Source organism: Tenrec ecaudatus, chromosome 1 (assembly GCF_050624435.1).
Source record: "Tenrec ecaudatus isolate mTenEca1 chromosome 1, mTenEca1.hap1, whole genome shotgun sequence".
Lineage (NCBI taxonomy): Eukaryota > Metazoa > Chordata > Mammalia > Afrosoricida > Tenrecidae > Tenrec > Tenrec ecaudatus.
This window is the reverse complement of record NC_134530.1, coordinates 311,575,826-311,599,146: the sequence shown is the minus strand read 5'-3', so window position 1 is coordinate 311,599,146 and position 23,321 is coordinate 311,575,826. Positions and strand designations below refer to the sequence as shown.

The window sequence follows — 23,321 nt, the reverse complement described above, 5'->3', positions numbered from 1 at the left end:
AGGTAGAAAGCTCAGTCTTTCTCCCATGGAGCTGCTCGTGGTTTCAAGCCGGCGACCAAGTGAATCGCAGTCTAACGGGTCTCCACGACATATCCTATAACTGGGGTCAAGTATAACTTAGTCTTCAAGTGGTATCTTTGCTTCGAAATGAAGGGGTCTGTTGCAGTTGCCAAATGCAATCGACTGTTTGATTTCTTGACTGCTTTTTGCAAGGATATTGATTTTGAATCCGGGTAAAATGAGAGCCTTGACAACTTCAATAATTTCTCCCAAAGATGCTTTCATAGGGTTTAATTTGCGAACCTCATGATTTAACTTTAGTCCAAAGAACAAATGAAGCTTTATGCAAAAACTATTGGATTTCTTAACTGAATAACAAGATTGACGGAGCTAAAGATAAATTTATTTTTGAAGCTTAAGTATGTAAATTCTTTAGTTTAACATTGAATATTTAGATGAGGAAACTATTAAAGTGTGCTTTCACAATCAGCAACAGCCCCTAAGGATTTAAAAAACACAGGGACAGCTGGGTCACTGTGTGTCTGACTAACAGGTACCCTAGGGAGCAAGAGGGAGAAATTTTAAATTCAGAATATCGTTTTTTGGGGTTGTTTTTTTTTTCACCAACCAGACCCGGAAAGGGATCGCCATTGGCCAGGAAATCTCATGTTATCCCCGAGCCTTGGCAATGCCCCATGGTGACTTCTTGGGCCACCGCGTTCCCCCACCCCCGCCCACAGGAGACTGGGCCAAGTAGGAACAAAGCTTTGACCCGGACCCGCCGGATTCGCGGCTGGATCCGCGAATGGGCCCGCGAGCCCGGCCGGCGCTTCTGCTCCTGCTGCTCTTGGGGGTCGTGTTCCCGAAGGAGCGGCCGGCGCGTGAGTCCGGGGCCTGTGGGGAACAGGGGGCGCGGCGGGGGAGAACGAGGTCTACTGAGCGCTCGTAAGTTGGCAGAGTTCGGGGAACCACGCCGCCCTGCAAGCCTTCCCCAAACCCTGGGTGCCCTGATGCTTGCAGGGGGACCCTCTGCCGAGCTGGAGACGGGGACCCCACCCCCACCTCCCGCAGTCCCTCTCGGGGGTGGGGGAGGGGGGCCTCTACTTCTCCCCACTTCCCCCCGGCAGAGGAAATCTCTCCGCTGGGCCTTTGGCCAGAGCTGGCCCAGGGGAGTCCTAGGACTTGGGCCTCCGTTTTCGGGCGAATGTCATCAGGACTATTTGTCCCCTGTCGTCCTGAGGAGAACAGGAAGATCTTTTCACTAAGTGGGACCTTGGCCCTGGTGCCCCCTGGTTTATGCACCTGCGCGCTGCGTAGGACTTGGAGATTTGGGATTGAGCGAACTGGGCGGAACCGGCCCGCTTCTGAGTTAGTAAAGGCGGACCCAGGGATTGGGAGTGTGTGGTAGCGGGGTGCCAAGGCCTACTTCACCCCCCCTCCCTAGAGGGGCGATGGAAGGACTGGGAGGAGCTTAAGGGAGACCTGCTCCCCTGCCTTTCCAGAAAACGGGTAGCTGTGGGAACAGGGTTTTCTTACCTAGCTGGGCTTTATTGATTTGGGATACTAATGTGCTGCTTAATTAAGGGTCGTTAGCACAGAATGCCAAGTTGATGATCATGATGAACAGTCATGATCTGTGATTCTAAAGCTCGTCCGTATCTGTGACTTTATTTCCCATTCTTTGTACATTTGGTGAAGAATATTGGAAATATTGCCCGAAGGACAAGCCCGTATTGCAAGTAGTGCAGCCCGGGTGTTCTTTAGAAGCAAGGTTGGAAAAGGACAAGCTGCTTGGTAAGGTCAAAAAGAAAGTGAAAAAGAAGGTCTTTAACAAGGTGGACTGACACAGTGGTAGCAACAATGGCCTCAGACAGAACAATTGTAAGGATGATGCAGGGCCATGCAGTGTTGGTTCTGCTGTACCACTGAGTCGGAACTGAAAAGAGGATGCCTACCAACACACAGCAAGCATTTGAAGCTGGAAAAACCTGAGAGGACTGACTCCTTTAAAGAGTTAGTCTCGGAAACCCTAGCAATTCGATGTTGTATGGGCGTCACTTTGAGTCAGAATCTGCTCAATGGCTGTGGCTTTAAGATGTTATTGCTGGGTGCCATCAAGTCAGTTTGGACTCATACGACGGAATGAAAACACTGGCTGATCCTGTGTCACGCTCACCCATGTTACATTTGAGCCCCCTGTTGCAGCCACTGTCAGTCCATCTTTTCGATGGTCTTTGTTTCTTCCCACTGACCTTGTACTTCACCAAATACGATGCCTTTTCCCAAGGACTAGCCTCTCCTGGTAACACGCCCAGAGTACGTGAGATCAGGCCTCAGTATCCTCACTTCTACGGAGCATTCTTGCTGTGCTACTTCGAAGACAAAATTTCTTGTTCTTCTGGCAATGCCTTCAAAATCCTAAAACTGTAATTCAAATGCATTGTGTTAGTCTGGGTAAACTAGAGAAACAAATCCATGGACACACATATGTGTATAAGGGAGAGGTTTATATACAAGAGAAATTGAACATTGAGAAAACCTCTCAGCCCAGTCCAGATCAAGTCCATGAGTCCAATATTATCCCATATTTCCAAAAGGAATCTATAAAGTCCTCTTCAGACTCATGAAACACATGCAATGATGCCAAATGCAGAAGATCACAGGCCAGTGGGTAGAAAGTCTTTGGATCCAGTGGCGTTGTAAGCATCCCAGTGCTGACAGGGGTCTCTCTGTGGTTTCTCCGGCTCCCAAGGTCTGGTTGCATCCATGTGGCTTGTCTTCTGCAATGTCTCCCAGGAAGGGCATAGACCGAGAAGTGTCTCTTGCCTCCAAGGAGGAAGTTCCAGATTTCCCAGAATTCTCGGGAGAAGGCCATGCCCACAAAAGTCTCATTGGCTATCTCCAGATTGACAGCCTAGACTCCACCCCTACATGCTTAATCCTTAAATTGACACCAGATTAGGTGACTAGCACATGCATCAAAATATTTTGGTCTTCTTTATTTACTCTCCAGCTTTCACATAACTAGGAGATGATTGGGATAAAAGTAAAACAAAAGAGAAAACATGGCTCAGGTCAGGGGCACTTCAGTCCTCAGAGTGACAGCCTTGCTGTTTAACACTGTAAGGAGGTGTTCTGCAGCAGATGAACCATTTGATTTCCTGACTAGCGCTTCCATGACGAGTGATAGTGTGTGGATCCAAGTAAAGCGAAACCCTTGCACGATGTCGTCACTTTTTATATTTATCATAATATTGCCTATTGGTCTAAGTTGTAAGGATTTTAATTTTTGTCATATTTTAGTGTAAACCATACTTATGGATACATATAATCTTAGATCTTTATAAATTTTCATGTCCTCCTCAAGACAGGAGTTGTCAATAGATTCATCGTGTTAACCTTAAGAGTCCTGAGTGATGCTCCTGGTTAATGCATTCAATCTTAACTGAAAAGTGCCTTGGAAGAAAGGCTTGGTGATTATATATATATATAAAGTCATTGAAACTCTGAAGCACAGTTCTACACTGACCCACGTGGAATACTGTTAAAACGGACTGAAAAGCAATGGTCTGGTGTGTTCCTGTTTGTTTGTTTGTTTGGACTAGCAATCCGTTAACCCTCAGATTAAATAACTTTCCAAGTCTCTGTTAAATAGTGTACTAGCACTCCTGCTAAGCAGTGCTAAGCCTCCTGGCAGTGATTGGGCCCTTCTTAGCGCAATACACTTAATATTGCAGGACGATGAGCTGGCTTTGCGGAACCCTGATGGTGGGGGAAAGATGAGACTGTCTGTTGTTGCTATTGCTGTTAGGTGTCACCTGACCCATCTTGACCGCAGGCGCAATGGAATAAAGCACCACCGCATCCTGTGCCATCCTCACAACTGTCCCTAAGCTTGAGCCCATTGCTGCAGCCACTGTGCCCAGCCATCTCCTTGAGAACCTTCCGATTTTTCACTGCTCCTCTACCTTACCAAGTCTGACGCCGTTCTCCAGAGACTGACAACATGGCCAAAGGATGCAAGACAAAGTCTCACCACTGTCGCTTCTAAGGAGCACTCTGACCTTACTTCGGCCAAGACAGATTAGTTTGTCCTTTGAGGAGTCCATGATTCTTTCAATATTCTACCCCGGGTGTTCTATTCCCGTAAAAAGTGAACAGCCTTGGACATTGACAGAGGCAGTTCTATTCAGGCCTAGCATGCCACCATGAGTCGGAATCGATTCAATGGCAGTGCGTGTGAAGGGTACTTTGAGCTTGCTTTGCATACTTAACATATCAAGGATTCAGATCATTTCTTGGGTTTATGTGCCACCGCCAGCATCCATTCCGACTCTACGAGGGGTTTCGGAGGCTGTAAGTCTTTACCAGAACCGATAGCTGCGTCTTTGTCCTTGAAAGAGGGCTGGAAGGTTTGAACTGCGACCCTGTGCTTAGCAGTCCAATTGGTCTGGTGCAGCGCCACCAGGGATCCTTAGAGTTTAGGTGCTAGAGTGAAACCTATGAGAGCTGGAACTCAGCCATACTGGCTTAGTTTTCCTGGTCTTGCAAGTTTTCCTCATTGGCAGGTGGCCTTCTTACCGCTTTTCTATCGTTCGTTTTAGTGGAAAATACAGGAGTTTTCCTTCCGGATGCGCTCATTTGCATTCCATGGCCACTATTCTTCAGCATCACGAGAAAGTCGAATCATGACATTTGGTATTGAGGAAAAAACATCCTTTCATTCACAAGCATGCATTGCACTGTTCTAGGCCCAGGGCGAGGGGAGGAAACCAAGTCTTTGGCTTCCTAGAGGAGAGATGACAGTGAACATGAGCAGGTGGTAAGGGGTGCTGTAAAAAATGAATGGTACGGAGGTCAGAGCAAGCATCTCCTTCCGCTGATGTGTGGTCCAAGAGCTGAAGAAATGAAAACAGCTTCCCAGGCTACACGGGCATGCAGGATTTCACAACTTCAGCAAAATAAAATTGAAAATTTGGATTGGGTAAGGTGTGTGTGTGTGTGTGTGTGTGTGTGTGTGTGTGTGTGCTGAAGCATGATGGGGGAGGAGAACTGTCCTCTATTTCTAAGCATTCTTGGCCTCTGCTCACTGGCTGCTACTTATGAGATGCTAGTAGTCCTACCCTTGACACCATCAAAATGTCTCCCAACTTGACCAGATGCTCCCTGCAGGAAAAAGACTCCCAGTTGAGAAGCTCTATTAAGTAGAGGAAGGACAAAGAGTTCGGTGCTGCTGGAGTGTAGATGTCCGAGGCATAAATGGTGATCAGTGGGATTAAAAGAGAGGCCATAGACAAAGAAGGTCTTTACACACCGCAGAGTGGCTTCAGGCTCTGGGAAGCTGAGTGACTGACATTTTCTTTCCTAAGTTTTAAGAATATTACTCTGAGCAGCATTTCCCCAAAGACAGGTCAGAGGATTAGGAAACAAGAACCACAGGGCAGAGTAGGAGTAAATTGATGGTACACAGAGTGGTTGCAATGCATGAGCTAAAAGAGAATTTGTGTGTTTTTATGATGTGAAAACTGATTATCTGCTCTGTAATCCTTCACCCAATTCACAATAACAAGCTTAAAGAAAAAGGAAGAAGAGAAAAGTTGCTTCCATTGCTGTGTAGAAAGAAGAATGTTAAAGTCAAAAGTGGAAGGGAGATCAGCCATGCAGCTGACACACCAAGAGATGGTGGACTAGGCTTGGTGGGAGCAGAGGAGGTGGTGAGAAATGATTGTATTCCGGATATGTGCTGAAGAAGTTAAAGAACTTATGTGTTGTGGAAGAGGAAGAGAAGGGGTAAAGGTTATTATTGTTGGCTGAACATTGAGCCATGAGGGTGAGTTCATTTCCAGACCCGAAGGTCGACTAAATGCAGTAATCTTGGAAATTCCACTACTGTCTATCCAAACAGTAAGCCTGGTATTTTTTTTTTATGATTTTGTTTCACACTTTTCTCCCACTCTTTTCAGGACTTTATAATGTGAACTCTTTCAAAGCAGTTGGTAGCATTAGCCGGACACCATCTAGTAATTCTGGTCTCAGGGTCACGGGGAGTGATGTGTGTGGTTCATTAGTCCATTGGGTTTATTATACCCATGTGTGCCTTTGATTTTCATCATTTTTCTTTACTCCGGACAGGAAGAGACCAATAGTTGCACCTTAGCCACTCATGAATTTTTACGAACCAGTTGCCACTGAACCCTATTAGGATATAGAACATTGTCTCTGAGGCCTATAGTGTACTCATTGACTTTAGTGTCGCTGAGAGGGGAGGAGCACTGGCGGTGTGAGGCACTATTGTGCGTTGGGCTGATAACCAAAAGGTCAGCTATTTGAAATCAACTGTTCCTCAAGAAAAAGATAAGGTTGTCTGCTCCCATCAAGAGTTAGAGTCTTGGTACATATGCAAATATATACATGAGGATGGGAAAATAGATCTATGTGTCTATATTTATAGGTTTAGTATTCAGGTGGCAGAAGGACCTTGGGCCTCTACTTTTGCGCTCCCTCAATGCATGAATACTTTCTTCTATTAAATTGGCACTCTACGATGCTCACCCTCCCTACACAACCGCAGAAGCCAAAGCGGGTGAACAAACCAATGTGGTGAAGAAAGCTCATGGTGCCCGGCTATCAAAAGAGATAGTGTCTGGGGTCTTAAAGGCTTGAAGGTAAACAAGCGACCATCTAGCTCAGAAGCAACAAAGCCCACATGGAAGAAGCACACCAGCCTGTGCGATCACAAGTTGTCTAAGGGATCAGGTATAAGGCGTCATCAGGGGAAAAAAAATCTTACCATAGTGAATTAAGGGGAAAGTGCAGAGTGGAGACACAAAGCCCATTTGTCGGCCGCTGGAGATCCCCTCACAGAGGGGTCTAGGGAAGGAGATGACTCAGTCATGGTGGTGCGATGTAGCACTGATGAAGAATACAGCTTTCCTCCAGTTCCTAAATGCTTCCTCCCCCACCAACTATCATGATCCAAATTCTACCTTGCAAGTCTGGATAGAGCAGATGATGTACACTGGTGCATATAGGAGCTGGAGGCACAGGGAATCCAGGGCATATGATACCTTCAAGAACAGGGATGTGAGGGGCAATACTGGGAGGGTAGAGGGAGAGTGGGTTGGAAAGAGGGAACCGATTACAAGGGTCTACATGTGGCCTCCTCCCTGGGGGAAGGACAACAGGAAAAGGGGGTGAAGGGAGACGCCCGACAGGGAAAGATATGACAAAATAATAATTTATAAATTATCAAGGGCTCATGAGGGAAGGGGAAGCAGGGAGGGAGGGGAGAAAAGAGGACTTGATGCAAAGGGCTTAAGTGGAGAGCAAATGCTTTGAAAATGATGAGGGCAAAGAATGTACAGATGTGCTTTACACAATTGATGTATGTATGGATTGTGATACAAATTGTATGAGTCCCTAATAAAATGTTTTTTTTTTTTAAGTTAAAAATAAAAAGTCTTAGAAACTCACATGGAGCCGTTCCACCCTGTCATACCTGGTCGCTGTGAGTCAGAATTGACTGGGTGGCAATGAGTTTGGTCTCTTTGGTCTGCTCTCTGTGACTCTTACTCAGTCCCCAGTGCCAGTGACTCATTCTCTCAAGGTATCTTATGCTGTCTAAGACAGTGTCCTAAGTTTTATTCAAATATCCTGTCAGACCTATATATAGTTGTAGGTATCCCTTCACTTCCCCTCCCCCCTTCAACCTGTGTATCCGTGCAGATACTTGTAGATCACTGTTAGTGCGAGATTGTGCAATAGTATTTACCCCTGCTGCCTTTAGCTCTTGCTCTCCTCCCAGTGTTTTCGTCTACCTCCATCATTTTTTGCTGACCGTCCGCTTACTGCATGTTGCCTTCACCTCAAGGAAGAGTTCTGATCGTGTAGTGGGTTGTGCATTGGACAGCTCACGGAAAGGTCAGCAGTTCAAAACAACCAGCCACTCTTCAGGCAAAAGATGAGGCTCTCTCCTCTTGTAAAGAGTGGCTGTCTCAGAAACCCACAGAGGTCCTTCTCTCCTGCTCTGTGGGGTTGTTACGAGTTCGAATCAACTCATTGCCAGTGAATTTGAGGTTTCAACCCCTCAAGAGCCTGGCTTTGAATGTGTTCAGCTGGAAATGTGAGTCAGTCATCCACGCAGGGGAGTCCTATAGGCAGTTGGGATAAGGAGGTATTATCATCACTCATCCAACAAATATTAAGTGCCCAATTCATGGAAACCATTTGCACTCAACAGCATAGAGACTGGTGGTGTGAACCCACACAGCATTCCTTCCAGGGGACAGAAAGGAGACTTGCTTTTGTTAGCGCTACTGTTAGCACTTATGCAAGGACATTTGGAAAACAGCCACTTGGCCAACTGACCGGAAGAGATCCATCTTTGTACTCATTCCAAAGAAAGGTGACCCAACCGAATGTGCATATTATAGAACAATATCAGTAATGCCATCTACAGGTAAAATGTTGCTGAAGGTCATCCTACAACCATTGCAGCCATCGATACATAGACTGAGAGCCACCACAGTTTCAGGCCAGAGTCAGAGGAGGATGTGGAACAAAGGCTCTCAATGGTGATGCCAGCTGGATCGTGGCTGAAAGCAAAGAATGCCAGCTAGATATTTTCTTGTGTTTATTGACTCCGTCAAGGCATTCAACTATGTGAATCATAACAAACTATGGATAGCTTTGAGAAGACGGAATTCCAGAACACTGAATCATGTTCACGCTGAACATGGATCAAGAAGCAGGTGTGCAAACAAAACAGGGCGCGCTGCAGGGATTAAAATCATGAAAGGTGCATGTCAGGGCTGTAGCCTCTCACCATACTTAATCCATCTGTATACCGAACAAATCATCAGAGAAGCTGGATTATATCAAGAAAAATGAGGTATCAGGCCTGGAGGAAGGCTTATATACAGAAAGCACACCCTTTGGTAGTCCTGTTAGACTAGAGAAACCAATTCATAGACACTCATTTGTATATAAGAAAGAGCTTTATATACAAGAGCAATTGAATATTGAGAAAACATCTCAGCCCGGTCCAGATCAAGTCCATCAGTCCAATATTAGCCCATATGTCAATACAATCTATAAAGTACTCTTCAACACATGCAATGATGCTGAATGCAGGAAGATCACAGGCCAGTGGGTGGAAGGGCTTGTGGATCCAGTGGTGGTAGAGGCATCTCAGCGCTGGCAGGTGTCTCCACCTGGCTACTTCAGCTCTAGAGCTCTAGCATAGCTCCAAGTGCCTTGTCAGCTGCAATGTCTCCCAGGGAGTGAGTCTGTGTCCCTACTCCAACCAGCTATTTATCTCCTTAGCACCTCCACATGAGATCATCAAGCTGAGATTTTATTGACAGGGTAAACTCCACCCTTTCGCCCTCAAGTCTCAAACTGACAACAGATTATGTAACTACCATACCTTTGCTTGCTGAAAGTGAGGTGGACTGACCTTTTGGTTATTGACTGAGTGCTTAAACATTGTGTCACCAGGGTTACTTTCTACTGACTCTCGCTTAAAAAAAAAAAAACTCGCTGCTGTCCGGTTGATTCTGTCTTATAAAACTCTGTAGGAGTTCTGAGACTGGATCTTGGTGGAGGCAGGCAGTCTCAGCTCTTCAGTGGACTAGCTGGGGGACTTGAAGAGCCAACTTTGCAATTAGCCACCCAGTACCTTATCCACAGCGCCACCAGAGCTCGTCTCTGCTCACCCAGCCTCTTGCCATTGCTTGGGAACTCCGGTGGTGACGATGAGAAGTGGCCCCTTGCTCTTTATCTGTAGATCTTCCAGCATTCAGAGCAAACACTTGCACATGAAAGGGGTTACAGGTGCAAAACATGGAGAGAAAAAAACCCACAAGAAATTCCTCTGGACTCTTGACAATTAGCTCTGAGTATCTACTTCTGGCTTAACTGCCAATGTTAGGGACCCACGGCCAGGCTCCCTAAAGTCTGTCCGCTCCTGAAGACACTCCTTAATTGTGGACAGGGCCTGGAGAGGACAGGAAGTGGCAGCCACTTGAGGTGCACAAGAAAGGACTGGACTGTCATATGCAGGAAGGACTGACAGACATGGTGTGTGTGTGTGTGTGTGTGTGTGTGTGTGTGTGTGTGTGTCTTTACAGAATGAGAACCAAACCCAGCTAGCACCAGGCATTGTTCAGAATGTGCGTGACCCCTTTGTCTCTCTCACCCCTGACAGTCCTCTGTTGGTCTGTCTCCAGGGTCTCATTTCCTCCGCTATCTCTTCATGGGATCCTCGGAACCGGACCTTGGCCTGCCCCTGTTTGAGGCCTTGGGCTATGTGGATGACAGGCTGTTTGTGTCCTACGATCATGAGAGTCGCCATGCCCAGCTCCGAGCCCCGTGGCTCTGGAATGATACTTCCAGCCAGCTATGGTTGCAACTGAGTCAGAGTCTAAAAGGATGGGACCACATGTTCACGGTTGACTTCTGGACCATCATGGACAACCACAAACACCACAGTGAGGGTATGTGGAAAGGGAGCCTTGCTTTCCTGGGTGGAGCATCTCCTCCCCGCAGAGAGCCTCCTGCCACCTCACCATGCATCTGAGAGCTAGACCATGAAGGTCCAGTTGGGGAGGGAGGAGGAAGGAACCAGAAAATAGGGACTGAGGCTGCTTCCTGAGGTCCCCACTGGTCCCTGGGGAGGGGGTAGGGATGGAGACAGGGGTCTACATGCACCTTTGGTTTCGGTAATGAAGCAGGGGGGTGCTGTCAGACTCCCACACCCTGCAGGTGATTCTGGGCTGTGAGGTGCAGGAAGATAACACCACCAGAGGGTTCTGGAAATACGGGTACGATGGGCAGGACCATCTTGAATTCTGCCTGGAGACACTGGATTGGACAGCAGCAGAGCCCACGGCCCAGGCCACCAAGTTGGAATGGGAAGTGACCAAGATTCGGGCCAAACAGAACAAGGCCTACCTGGAGGGGACCTGCCCGGAGCAGCTACAGCAGTTACTGCAACTGGGGAGAGAAGTGGTGAACCAACAAGGTAAGATGGCACAAAAGGGCGGCTCTCCTTCAGCTTGCTTTTTCTACATATAGTAATTCCTTCCCCCAACGCATTAAAATAGCAGAAGTGAAAGTTTCAGTCTTCCTAAAAAATAAAACACAACAAATCTACTGTCATCAGGATGCTTCCGGCTCATAGCAACCCTTTATAGGGTTTCTGAGTCTGTAAACCTTTATAAGAACGGACAGCCTCATCTTTCTCCCAGTGAGTGGTTGGTGGGCTTGAACTAACTGAGATGCCTACCTCACAGCTCCGCAAGAGGAAAGCGATCCCCTCTTGTCATCCTTCTTCTTTTCTGCCCAGTGCCTCCTGTGGTGAAGGTGACTCGTCACGTGACCTCTGAAGCAACCACCCTACGGTGTCAGGCTCGAAACTTTTTACCTGGGAACATCACCATGAGGTGGCTGAAGGACAGGAAGCTGCTGGGCGTTAAAGATGTGGAGCCTATGGATATACTGCCCAATGGGGATGGGACCTACCAGGGCTGGATGGCTGTGGTGGTGCCTCCTGGGGAAGCACAGAGATATACCTGCCAGGTGGAGCACCTCAGCCTGGGCCAGCCCCTCACCGCCACCTGGGGTATGAATGACAACCAGAGGCTGAGCCACTGTCATGGCTGGAACAAGGCTGGTGGGCATGGGGAGGGGAAGTGGGTTGGGAGTGGCCGTCACAGGCTTTCGTTTACGTTTGCTATTTTAGATCCCTCATATTCGGGCGCCCTAGTCATTGGAATCGTCAGTGGGATTGTTGTTTGTGCCACCATCGTCACTGGCATTTTGTTCCTGATCTTAAAGAAGAGACAAGCTTCCAGTAAGTAGAAAGAAGAAGTGGTCTATTAATATCACTTCCTTTTGTTGTGGGGTGTTTTCAGATCAGACTCATAGCGAGTGAACCCACGTGACAGAGTCGAACTGCCCCTTAGGATGTTCTAGGTGGTAATCTTTATGGGAGCAGGCCTCGTGTCTTTCTCCTCATGAGTGACCAGTGGGGTTTGAACTACCAACCTCTTGGTTATCAGCTTAGTAAGCAACCCAGTCCTTAAGCATCGCACCGCCTGGACTCCCTCTGCCATTTGAGTCTAAAACAAGCAAAGGCAAAGCTAAGAACAAAGTCACTGCCACCAAGTCGATTTGGACTGATGGCAATCTTATAGGGCAGGGTAGAAATGCCACTGAGTTTCCGAGACTGTAGCTGTGTATGGAAGTAGACAGACGGTCTGTCTGCCAAGGAGCAGCTGATGGTTGCAAATCCTCCTTCCAGAAAAAGGCAAGGGAGGACACAGAGGGGGCTTGGCATCCATGGGAAGAATTCTCCCTTTTTATGTGGTTGCAACAGCCCCTTTCTACAAGCAATTACTTGTTTTCCCCAGAATTAAAACTTCAATTCAACAAACATCTTTGGAGCATCTATTTGCAAGGCACTGACTCTGTAAGGTAGTCGAGGAGGCTGGGGGCGATCTTATAGGGCAGGGGAGAACTTGAACGTGATTAAAGTTTGGTGCTTGGAGCTCACCAGCTGTTCTTCACAAGAAAGAGAAGGCAGTCGGACTATCTTGGAAACCTTATGAAGCAGTGGGTTTTTTGGGGTTTGGGTGACGCAGTGGCTAAAGCACTCAGCTGTCAATTATAAGAATGGTGTCTTCAACCCACCAGCTGTACTGAGGAAAACACGTTCCGGTGATCTGTTCCCATAAAGATTAACCATTTCGACGGCCATCAAATAGGCTCCAACTCATAGCAACCTTGTTTAGGGTTTCTGAGGCTGTCAATCTTTGGAGGGTGGGGGGACCAAAATTCCAAACCCACAGCCGTCAAGTTCATGTTGACTCATAGTGACCCCCTTCTGGGTTTCCGAGACCGTAACTGCTAATGGGAGTAGAAAGCCCAGTCTTTCTCACATAGAGCTGCTGGTGGCTTCAAACTGCCAACCATGTGGACCTCAGCCCAATGCGTAACCACTGTGCTACCAGGGCTTCCTTAGGGATAGATAATCTCGGGAGCAGCTGGTGAGTTTGAATGGCTGACCTTGAAGTTAACAGACCAACACTTACCTGTCAGGGGAAGCCAGCCCCTAACACATCATTGTGGGTCTGGTAGGCGCAATTGTACAGCGATAATAAGTAAAGATCATAGTAAAGTTATAGAGAACATGAGTGATAGAAGTGAAGTATTGAAATAAATGGTGTCAGACACGATTCATGGTGACTACTTGCTCTAAATGGTTGATAGCTCTCAGGGAGAATAACCCCTGACCTACTTCTGATGACCTCCAAGTGTATGGTCATATTCGCAAGCAGCTGTTTGGCATATATTTGGGGGAGACAGCTTGGGAGAAATCCTTCTGAGTCCCACACTTACCCAGCAGCACTCCTAAGGCCCTTTCCCACACAAACCAAAGACCAGGGCACCTTATAGGCAGTTCTACTCTGTCCCATGGCATTGCTATGAGTTGCCATTCGCTCAAAGGCACGAAGAATACCATTTGAGGTGGTAGGAGTTGCTGGGGGGTGGGGGGTTGACACAGTGCTGTTGAGTCCTCAGGTAACTTACTGAAAGATTGGTGTTTCAGATCCACCCAGTGAGGCTTGGAAAGAAAAGCCTGGTGGTCTACTTCTTAAAGGTCACAGCCATCGAAAACCCTATATGCAGTTTTCTTCTGAAACACATGGGTTGACCATTAGTTGTAACTGAGTCAAATTCGGATAGTATGGGTATTTAAGATAGTGCAGGGGCTTACTGTGAAGGAAAATGAGACTTTCTATTCCCCCAAAGAGTGACAGTCTTAGAAACCCACTGGTGCAATTCTACCCTGACCTATAGGGTTACTGTGATTCAGGATGGACTGAAGGGCCGTGAGGAAGCAGTAGGGCCTTACATAGGAACGGATTCATCTTCCTTCCTGTGGATTAAAGGGAGGAGATTCTCTTCAGGTAAAAGAAATCAAGGACACACCGCACACAAGTACAGCTAAAGAGAGAGGGGAAGCAAATGTTGGGGGAGAGGAGTCAAAGGAAGGAATGACCACCTTTGTCCAGGGATCAGTGAAGGTGTCCAGCAGCTGGCTTCTCTTGAAGGAGCAGTGTGACTTCTTTAGTTGACTGAGGGTGAGAGCTCTACATGGTTGGCACTATCATGCAAGAAGAAGAGTGTGAAGGGGGTCAGACACGATGACCTTGCCCTTGACTTCGCACACCTAGCAGTCACCAAACTCTTCATCTCTACCCTGAACGTCGTTGGTGTGGGGAGACAACAGGCAGCTACAAGTCAGCTCATGCAGGAATTTTTGGGCCAGTTGAGTCTTGAATCTTATGGACATTGAGGAACCATGGGGAGATGCAAGAGAGCTGAAGAGCGTTCATGGAAAAATTGAGCTAGTAGGTAGTGAAAAACGTCCACTAACTTCTTGAAGCCCCTTCATAGAAGCAAGCAGAGTCACAAACTCCATAGGCTGATGCATAAGTCGTTACAAAGTGAGGTGAGAGACGAGGAGACCAGTTAGAAGAGCTATGCCTGAACCCCAGTAGTAGCCTATATCTAGAGCTCTCAGAGTTGAGAGGGGTGGACAAAGGAGAGGGAGGAACAGGGAGGAGGCAAGGATGTTTCTAAGTTCTATAATGCGGCTTTCCTGGTCTCTTGTCTCCACAGGAAGAACGATGGGGGACTATGTTTTAGCTGAAGGTAAGTGAACTGCAGCTGGTGAGAAGACACAATTAAAGACCCAAAGAGGGGATGTACTGTGGAGTGCTCTATGTTCCAGGGCAGAGGTTGACCTGAGAAACAAGCTGCCTGGGAAACTCTACTCTTGCTCTTCCCTGTTCCCTCTGCCCAAAATCTTTCCACATTTCGGTGCATGAGTACAAGCAAGTCACCCCCAGCTGTCACCTCTCCCCTGAAGCAAGTATCCAAACTCAAGCTGCATCCAGAACCTGCCTGTTTCCTTCTTCACTTCAGTCCCCAGACACCTGTGCCACTTCGCCCCCTACCTGCGGAAGAGGGAATTTTAGATTTTGAGAATTCAAGACTTAAAAAATATATATTTTAAATTGTTTTATTTTAATTTTTTCCTTTATAAAAAAATTTTACTTCTGCCTTCCGTTTCCTCCCCCCCCCTTTATCTTGATTTTTCATGCTATAACCGTGGCCTCATACAATATCTGTCTGTATGTGATTGACAAACTTGACCTCCATGTCATGAGGCATTTGACCATTTCATTCTTATTCTTTAGCCTTGTGGAGAACCCACCATGTGCATATCTGGAAAAACACGGCACTGAGTCAATTCTGACTCATAGAAACCCTGCAGGACAGAGTAGAACTGCCCTTATGGATTTCAGAGGTGAACTCTTGGCTGGAGAAGAAAGCTTCATCTTTCTCTTGCACAGGGCTGGTGGTTTTGAAGTACTGACCTTGTAAGAAGCATCCCAATGAGTAAACTGCTACACTGTAAAACACACAACCCAAGAAACTCCCTGTGATCAAGTCTATTCCAACTCGTAAGGACGCTATAGGAAAGGGTAGAACTGCCCACTTTGGATTTCTGAAAGGTTAAATCTTTGCATGAGTAAATGACCTCATCTTTTTTCCTTCTGAGCAGCTGCTAGATACAAACTGATGACCTCGTGGTTAGCACTTCAGTGGTTTGCCCACTACATCGCAGGGCTCCTCAGGATGCCACACACCAACGTGCATTAATCCATTCGTCCACTAGAGGGCACTTAGTGGCAGAATTCGCATCTTGCTGAAACATGGGAGTGCACTGCCTGCTCTTGTTTTACTCCTCTAGGATATGTACATAACTGAGATGTTCTACGTTCTGTAAGGTTTCTATTCCCATTTGTTTGAGAAAGCGCTATACCCGTGTCCTCGTGGCTGGACAGTTTTTCAATCCCACCAGCAGTGTATGAGGTGTCCAGTCTCTACATCCTCTCCAGCATTTGCTGTTTTTTGTTTTGTTTTGTTTTGTTTTGGAACTTTGCTATCAGTGCCAGAGTGTGGTGGTATCTCAGCCTTGTTTTGACTTGCATTTTTCAAATGACTCGAGATTTTCAGCAGTTTTTCATATGTTTACCATCTGGATGTCATTTTGGTGAGCTGCCTATTTCTAAAATTGGAGTGGTCTTTTTTTCTTGTCGCAGTATTGCAGTTTTCTATAAATTTGGAGATTAGTCTCTGGTCTGATATACTATTGCCCCCAAATTTTTTCCCCGAATGTGAGGTCCCTTATTATATTTTGGTGAAGTCTTTTAATGCACACAAATGTTGTATTTTCATGAGATTCCAGGTCTCTGTTTTGCCTTCTGTGGTGTTTACATTCTTCTTTGGGTTGACTAGTGCGTTTATGCTGTGTACTAGGACCCTTAAGTTTGTCCCTATTTTTTTTTTCAGTGATGACCTTTATAGTTCTAGTGCTTACACTTAGGTCTTTAATCCAGCTTACGTTCAATTTTTGGTATATGGAGTAAGGTATGGCCCTATTTCATTCTTCTACAAATGGTAATCCATTTCCCAGAACCATTTGTTAAAAAGACTACCTCTTCCCCATGTAATGTATTTTGCCCCTTGGTCAAAACTCTGTTGTCTGTAGGTAGATGGACTAATTTCTGAGTTCTCTATTCTGTTCCATTTTGTTACCTAGCTATCACTGTATAGTAGTACCAGGCTGTTTTGACTACCTCGGCTGTGTAGTAAGTTTTGAGGTCAGGAAGGGAGAAATTACTTTGTTGTTCCTTTTCAGGAGTACTTTGCTTATCCTGAGGAGCCCTGGTGGTGCAATGGGTAGCTACTGAGTTGCTAGATGCAAGGTCAGCAGTTCAAAACTACGAGCAGCTCCTCGGGAGAAAAACAAGGATTTCTATTCTTGTAAAGAGCTAAAGTCTCGGAAACCCACTGAGGCAGCTCTATCCTGTCATATAGGGTCGCTATGAATCAGAGTTGACTTAATGGCAGGGAGTTTGGGGTTTAGCCAGCCCAGTGCATAGACCCTACCCCATCAGTGTTTCTAGGATGGCACTGAGTTTGGTTTGGGGGCTTACTCTGGGGGTTTTGTTTTGGGTTTTTCCTTATCTGTGGTCTCTTTCCGTTCCATATAAAGTTGGTTCTTAGTTTTTTCATTTCTTTGAAGAAGGATGCTGGGATCTGGATAGGAATTGCATTATATTTGTAGATTGATTTGGGTAGTATCAACATTTTCACATTAAGTCATTTTATCCATGAGCATGAAACATTCTTCCATTTATGTAGGTCTCTCTTTTTTAAAAATTTAATCACCTTATTGGGGGTTTGTACAACTCTTATCACAATCCATACGTACATCCTTTGTGTCAAGCTCATTTGTACATTTGTTGCCATCATCATTCTCAAAACATTTTCTTTCTACTTGAACCCTTGGTATTAGCTCCTCATTTCCCCCCCTCCCTCCCTGTTCCCCCGGCCCTCATGAACTCATGATAATTTATAAATCATTATTATTTTGTCATAGCTTACACTGTCTAATGTCTCCCTTCACCCATTTTTTTCTGTTGTCCATCCCCCAGGGAGGTTATATGTAGATCCTTGTAATCGGTTCCCCCTTTCTACCCCACTTTCCTTCTACCCTCCTGGTATTGCCACTCTCACCACTGCTCCTGAGGGATTCATCTGTCCTGGATTTCCTGTGTTTCCACTTCCCATCTGACTGATGTACATCCTCAGGTCTAGCCAGATTTGTGAGGTAGAACTGGGATCATGATAGTGGGGGCGAGGAAGCACTTAAGAACTAAAGGAAAGTTGTATGTTTCATCGTTGCTACACTGCACCCTGACTGGCTGGTCTCCTCCCCTGGACCCTTCTGTAAGGGGATGTCCAATTGCCTACAGATGGTCTTTGAGTCCCCACTCTGCCTCATTCACAATGATTTCATTTTTTGTTCTTTGCTGCCTGATACCTGATCCCTTTGACACCTTGTGATCACACAGGCTGGTGTGCTTCTTCCATGTGGGCTTTCTTGCTTCTAAGGTTGATAACCACTTGTTTACCCTCAAGTCCTTAAGACGCTAGATGCTCTATCTTTTGATAGCCGGATACCATCAGCTTTCTTCATCACATTGGCTTATGCCCTTGCTTTGTCTTCAGCGAATGTGTCGGGAAAGTGAGCGTCATGGAATACCAGTTTAATAGAACGAAATGTTCTTGCATTGAAGGATTACTCAATATAGGTCTCTTTTAGTTTCTGTTAATAGTGGCTTGTAGCTTGATTTCCTTTTTCAGAGCTCTCATCCTTAGTATACAGGAATACTGTTGATGTGAGTATGTTGACCTTACAGCCTGCTATGTTTCAACTAGTACCCCAAATTTTCTTGTCAAGGCTTTGGGGTTCTCCGCATAAAGGATAATATCATCTGCAAATAGAGAGAGTTTTACTTCTTTGTTAGCAATTTGGATAACTTTGATTAATTTGTGTTGTCTACTAGCTATCAGACTTCCAGCACCACACTGAATTAGAGTGGTGCCCAAGGGCATCTCTGTCCTGCTCCTGATTGTAAGAGGAACACTTTGCGTTCCTCCCGAGGCAGTGAAAGATTGATTGTTGGGTTTGCATATACAAACTTTTCATGTTGGGCAATTTCCCTTGTATTCCTATTTGCTGAGTGCTTCTCTCAGGAATTGATGCTGGATTTCATTGAATATAAGTCTCTTTTGTTTTATTTACATTGTGGATTACATTGATAGTTTTCCTCATTGATCACGTTTTCTTCATTTGATCAGAATGTATTCTTTTAAAAATATTTTGTTGAATCCCATTGGCTAGGATTTTGTTGAGAATGCTAATGTTCAGAAGGGCTATGGCTCGGTCATTTTCCATTTTGGTGATGCACTTGCTGGATTTGGGCACCAGATGATGCTCATTTTGTAAAATGAGCTCAGGGATTTGCTATCCTTTTCTATATTCTGGAACTGTTTGAGTAGCATTCATGTTAACTCTTCTCTGAGTGCTTGGTAGAATTTCCCAGCCAAAATGTCTGGATCTTGTAATGTTTTTGTTGGAAGTTCTTTAGTGATCTGATCAATTTATTTCTTTTGTTGTGGGCCTATTGAGGTATTCTACATCAATCTGTTGATTTCGTTAAATATTGTGTTTCTGGGAGTTTGTCCATTTTTCAAGATTTTCAGGTTTTTTGCAATATAGTTCTTCATAGTATGGTGTTATCTTTTTTTATTTCAGTTGGTTCTGTTGTGATATTGTGTCTTTAATTTCTTATTATTCATATTTGCATCTTCTCCTTTTTCTTTGTTAAAATTTCTGCTGGCTTGTCAGTTTTGCTAATCCTTTCAAAGAATCGACTTCTTGTTGATTTTTTTCTATTGTTTTTCAATTTTTCCGATTCATTGATTTCTGCTCTATTTTTTTCTTCTGGTGGCCAAGGTTTCTTTTGCTGTAATTCTTGAAGATGTTAGATTAGGCATTGATTTTGGTTCTTTCTACTTTTTTATGTGTGTGCTTATTGCTTAATTTGCTCTCTGAAGACTGTTTTCACTGTGTCCTGAAGGTTTTGCTCTCATGTGTTTCGAGGAATTTTTAAAACTTTCACTCCTTATTATTTCAACTACCCAGTAGTTTTTAAAGCAAGTTGTTGTCCAATTTTTGTGTATTTTAATTTTGTGTATTAATTTTGAAAAGTCAATGGAAGTGTCTTGAAGAGATATATCTTTTTCTAATTCACACAAAGGTGTCACGTGACTTTTCTTAGATTCATGGCATTTACAATATCTCTGTTCTATGCCAGACATGAAGGACAGGCACCATATTGATTTTCTACCTGGTTTTCATTGACCCGCTCTCCTTAGTCTGATCATGATGATGAAGAAAATGAAGACGACAAAGAGGATAATACGTTGGCTAAGACTTGTAAGTCGGTTACCTGGTGACACAATTATTAACTGGTAGCTTGCTAGCCAACAGGTCATCAGTGAAACTCCGTGGAAGACAGACATGGCCGGCTGCTGCCATACAAATTCGCAGCTTTGAGAATCCTACGGGGCAGGCAGTTCTACTCAGCCTACAGAGTCCCTGTAGATCGGAATTGGACTCAATTTTAATACATTTTTCTGCAGGGCCCTTATGAAAGAGCTGTCATGTGGTGCCAGGCCCTTTCTGAGCCTTTATATGCATTATCTCATGTAATTCTTTTTTTAAAAAAACATTTTATTAGGGGCTCATACAACTCTTATCACAATCCATACATATACATACATCAATTGTATAAAGCACATCTGCACATTCCCTGCCCCAATCATTCTCAAAGCATTTGCTCTCCACTTAAGCCCTTTGCATCAGGTCCTTTTTTTTTTCCCTCCCTCCCTGCTACCCCCTCCCTCATGTGCCCTTGGTAATTTATACATCGTTATTTTGTCATATCTTGCCCTATCCGGAGTCTCCCTTCCCTGCCGTCCATCTCCCAGGGAGGAGGTCACATGTGGATCCTTGTAATCAGTTCCCCCTTTCCAACCCACTCACCCTGCACTCTCTTAAGACAGTTCTAGAAGGTCTCACTCATGGCCCTCGAGTCGATTCCGACTCATGGCAGCCCTGTTCAACAGGGCATACCTGCCCCTTTGGGTTTCTAAGAGGGCCACTCTTTACAGGACTAGAGAGCATACTCTTTCTCTCCTGGAACGCCTGGTGGGTTGGAACTGCTGGCCTTGCAGCCAAGCTCCTAACTCACCACCCTACTCCCAGCACTCGCTTTTTTACAAAAAGAACAGGACAGAGTGCCTCACCACTTTCTAGGCATCGAGCCAGCTTTGGAATTAAGCCAGTCTGACTTTGTGATCACATTTCACACTCAGTTGGTTTCAAGGCTTGTAGCCCTATACCAAGAAGCTTGCTGGTTGAGATGGGTAGATATGAGACATCGTTTCCCATTGAAAGCTCTTGACCGACACGAATGGTGTCGCACGGTTGGTCGTTTGAAGGCATCCAGAGGCCCTGCGAAAGAAAGAACTATTGAAAGGGCTCCGTGGACATTACAGTCAGGAAACCCCTACGGAGCTCAGTTTTCCTATCAAGCCTGAGGGCGACGAGAGTCAACGTGGACTCACCTGCAGTGACTTTGGTTTTGTTTTTTCTCCAGAACCACTCACATCTTCTCATTTCTCGTGTGTTTCTTTTTTAGTGAACTTGACACCAGTGAACGGAACACAACCGAAAACAACCTACTGATCTGGGGCCGCCGTCCTGCCTTATGATAGTCCTGTGGGAAGCACCCTGGAATATGACATCCTTACTCCTCTCTTGTCATCACCAGTATGTTTTCAGTCCTTAGGTTGCGGTAGTGACTGGTGAGGGAGCTAATGGCAGGTGGTGCTGGGCCGTACAGTGTCTTTGCCGGGCCAGTATCTATGGAGTCAGACCATTGGTGGCATTTTCTTCTCCTAACTAGAGCACCATCTCTCAGTGTCTCACAGCTGCCTACAGATAAGACAAGTTTTGAACTCAGTCAGGCTGGCTTTCTGATCCATTGACTATGAAACCGAAGATACCAAGTAGCCTAACCGATGCCATTTCTTCCAGTTGCTGGAATATCAGCTCTCATCCCCAGCAGCACACCTTTAAAAAGCTTAATCAGGCCAAGTCGCTCAAGAATTAATAGATTCTGAGAAAGAAATTTGTACGACCACCTTCAAAAAATCAAATACAGACACTCAGATGCCATAGACCACCATCTATTAGGCTGCTTAAAGGGCGTCCAGTATATTCTGTTTTGAGGCCAGGTGCCTCACGATATCAAATGTAGTTCTGAAGGTTCTTCGGGAGTCTTATGGATTGAGTTATGAACCCATGCCAAAGATATGCGGAAGTCCTAACCCCCGTACCTGTGAATATGAGCCTGTGTGGAAATGGAGCCTCCAATGCTCGGACCAGTTAACATGAGGACACAGGGAAGTAAAGCATGCTCCAGCCCCATAGGACTGGAGTCCGTATAAAAGAGAAGACACGCAGAGACGGAGGCAGAGGAGAGCGATCAAGGGATGCTGTAGCTGCAACCAAAGGAACGCTTGGAGCTACGGAAGCTTAGCAAGAGACCTGGACCAGATGTTTCTCGCAAAGGTTCCCCAGGAATCGACATGACTGACACACTGCTTGTGCAACGCTGGGGTTCAGAACTGTCAAACTAAATATCCTGTTTGGATAAGCCACCCAATTTGTGGTGTCTTGTTACAATTGCCTTAGGGAAGCAACACAGGTAGACATTGAGTTCAAAAAAACAGATCTCAACTATTTTTTTTAACTTTTCCTTTTTTTTTTCCTGTTTGTGTCAATATATGTGGGCAAAAGTAAAAGTCACTCATGCTTATAGTAAACAAAATTGATAAATGAATAAAATAAACTATATTATAGTGATACATTTCATTGACATTTTATTTCTTCTCCCAGCCCCATTGCTAGATTAAAACATAGAAACACGTATACTTTTATTAATAAAAGTAAATTTGTGCCCTGCATGATTTTACTGATGTGGCCTGCTCTTGTCAATCTTATGCATATATTAATCATTTCCTCAGAGCTAGGGCTGTATTTATACTGCTAATTTGTTTTCATTCGGGGAATGTTTTCATTACATTATAGTGACTCAAATGTTTTTATTTTCTATAGAGACATTATCTAAATTGTAAGACATTGGTCATTTTTATCTTTGAGGTGGAAGCATGCAAACCAATTCTTTAATTTTTAATCTCAACATGCAGCTCCACGCGTGCAAAAGCAGACCACCACAAATCTCACTTTACTTTCCTACCTCATAAAGGAAATTTTTTAAAAAATATGCAGTGGTTTGTTTTATATTGAGCTCATTCACAAATAAACAAACTTTCTTTTATTTCAGAAAAACTTTAGTCTATATACCAACATATTAATCACCATCAGCAAGTGGGGACACTTAAGATTTTTGTTGTAATAGAAAATGATAAGTCGCCATCTCTTTCATTTTTCGTTCAGTTTTTCTGTCTTTGTTCTTCTGTTTCAAAGGCAAACTACAATTTGAAAAATCAAACAATACCCACACTTTAAATTCTGTGTTTAAATTCTGGCAAAACCACCCAGCATCAGTAAAGCGCTGGTAGGAAGAATGGTGACATCTGGTGGCCATGGTCAGTATGTCAGTGTTCACATGACAGGAGCTTCAGCCTTAGAACACAATTGGAGTTTCCCAGTAGGGAAGAGTCTGATGGAGCAATAACTCCAAAAGACAAACACCACCACTGAGTAGATTTCAACTCATAGTGACCTTATAGGACGGGGT

At 45.1% G+C, this 23,321-nt stretch overlaps 1 protein-coding gene across 1 annotated transcript; it reads left to right on the top strand.

The window, feature by feature from the left end:
• The first annotated feature begins 686 nt into the window (after positions 1-686).
• Positions 687-22,415, top strand: HFE (homeostatic iron regulator). The gene is made up of 7 exons (XM_075533206.1): positions 687-881; positions 10,230-10,496; positions 10,748-11,023; positions 11,348-11,623; positions 11,744-11,854; positions 14,689-14,721; positions 21,195-22,415. The coding sequence occupies exons 1-7, from the start codon at positions 806-808 to the stop codon at positions 21,239-21,241; spliced, it is 1,086 nt and encodes a 361-aa protein (XP_075389321.1). The 5' UTR covers positions 687-805; the 3' UTR covers positions 21,242-22,415.
• The last annotated feature ends 906 nt before the right edge of the window (positions 22,416-23,321 follow it).

Excerpts from the sequence above, each read along its gene's own strand:
- HFE (XM_075533206.1), top strand. The coding sequence starts at position 806 with ATGGGCCCGCGAGCCCGGCCGGCGCTTCTGCTCCTGCTGCTCTTGGGG. Across the intron at positions 882-10,229 it reads CCCGAAGGAGCGGCCGGCGC|GGTCTCATTTCCTCCGCTAT; the intron begins GTGAGTCCGGGG and ends GTCTGTCTCCAG. Across the intron at positions 10,497-10,747 it reads CCACAAACACCACAGTGAGG|ACTCCCACACCCTGCAGGTG; the intron begins GTATGTGGAAAG and ends GGGTGCTGTCAG.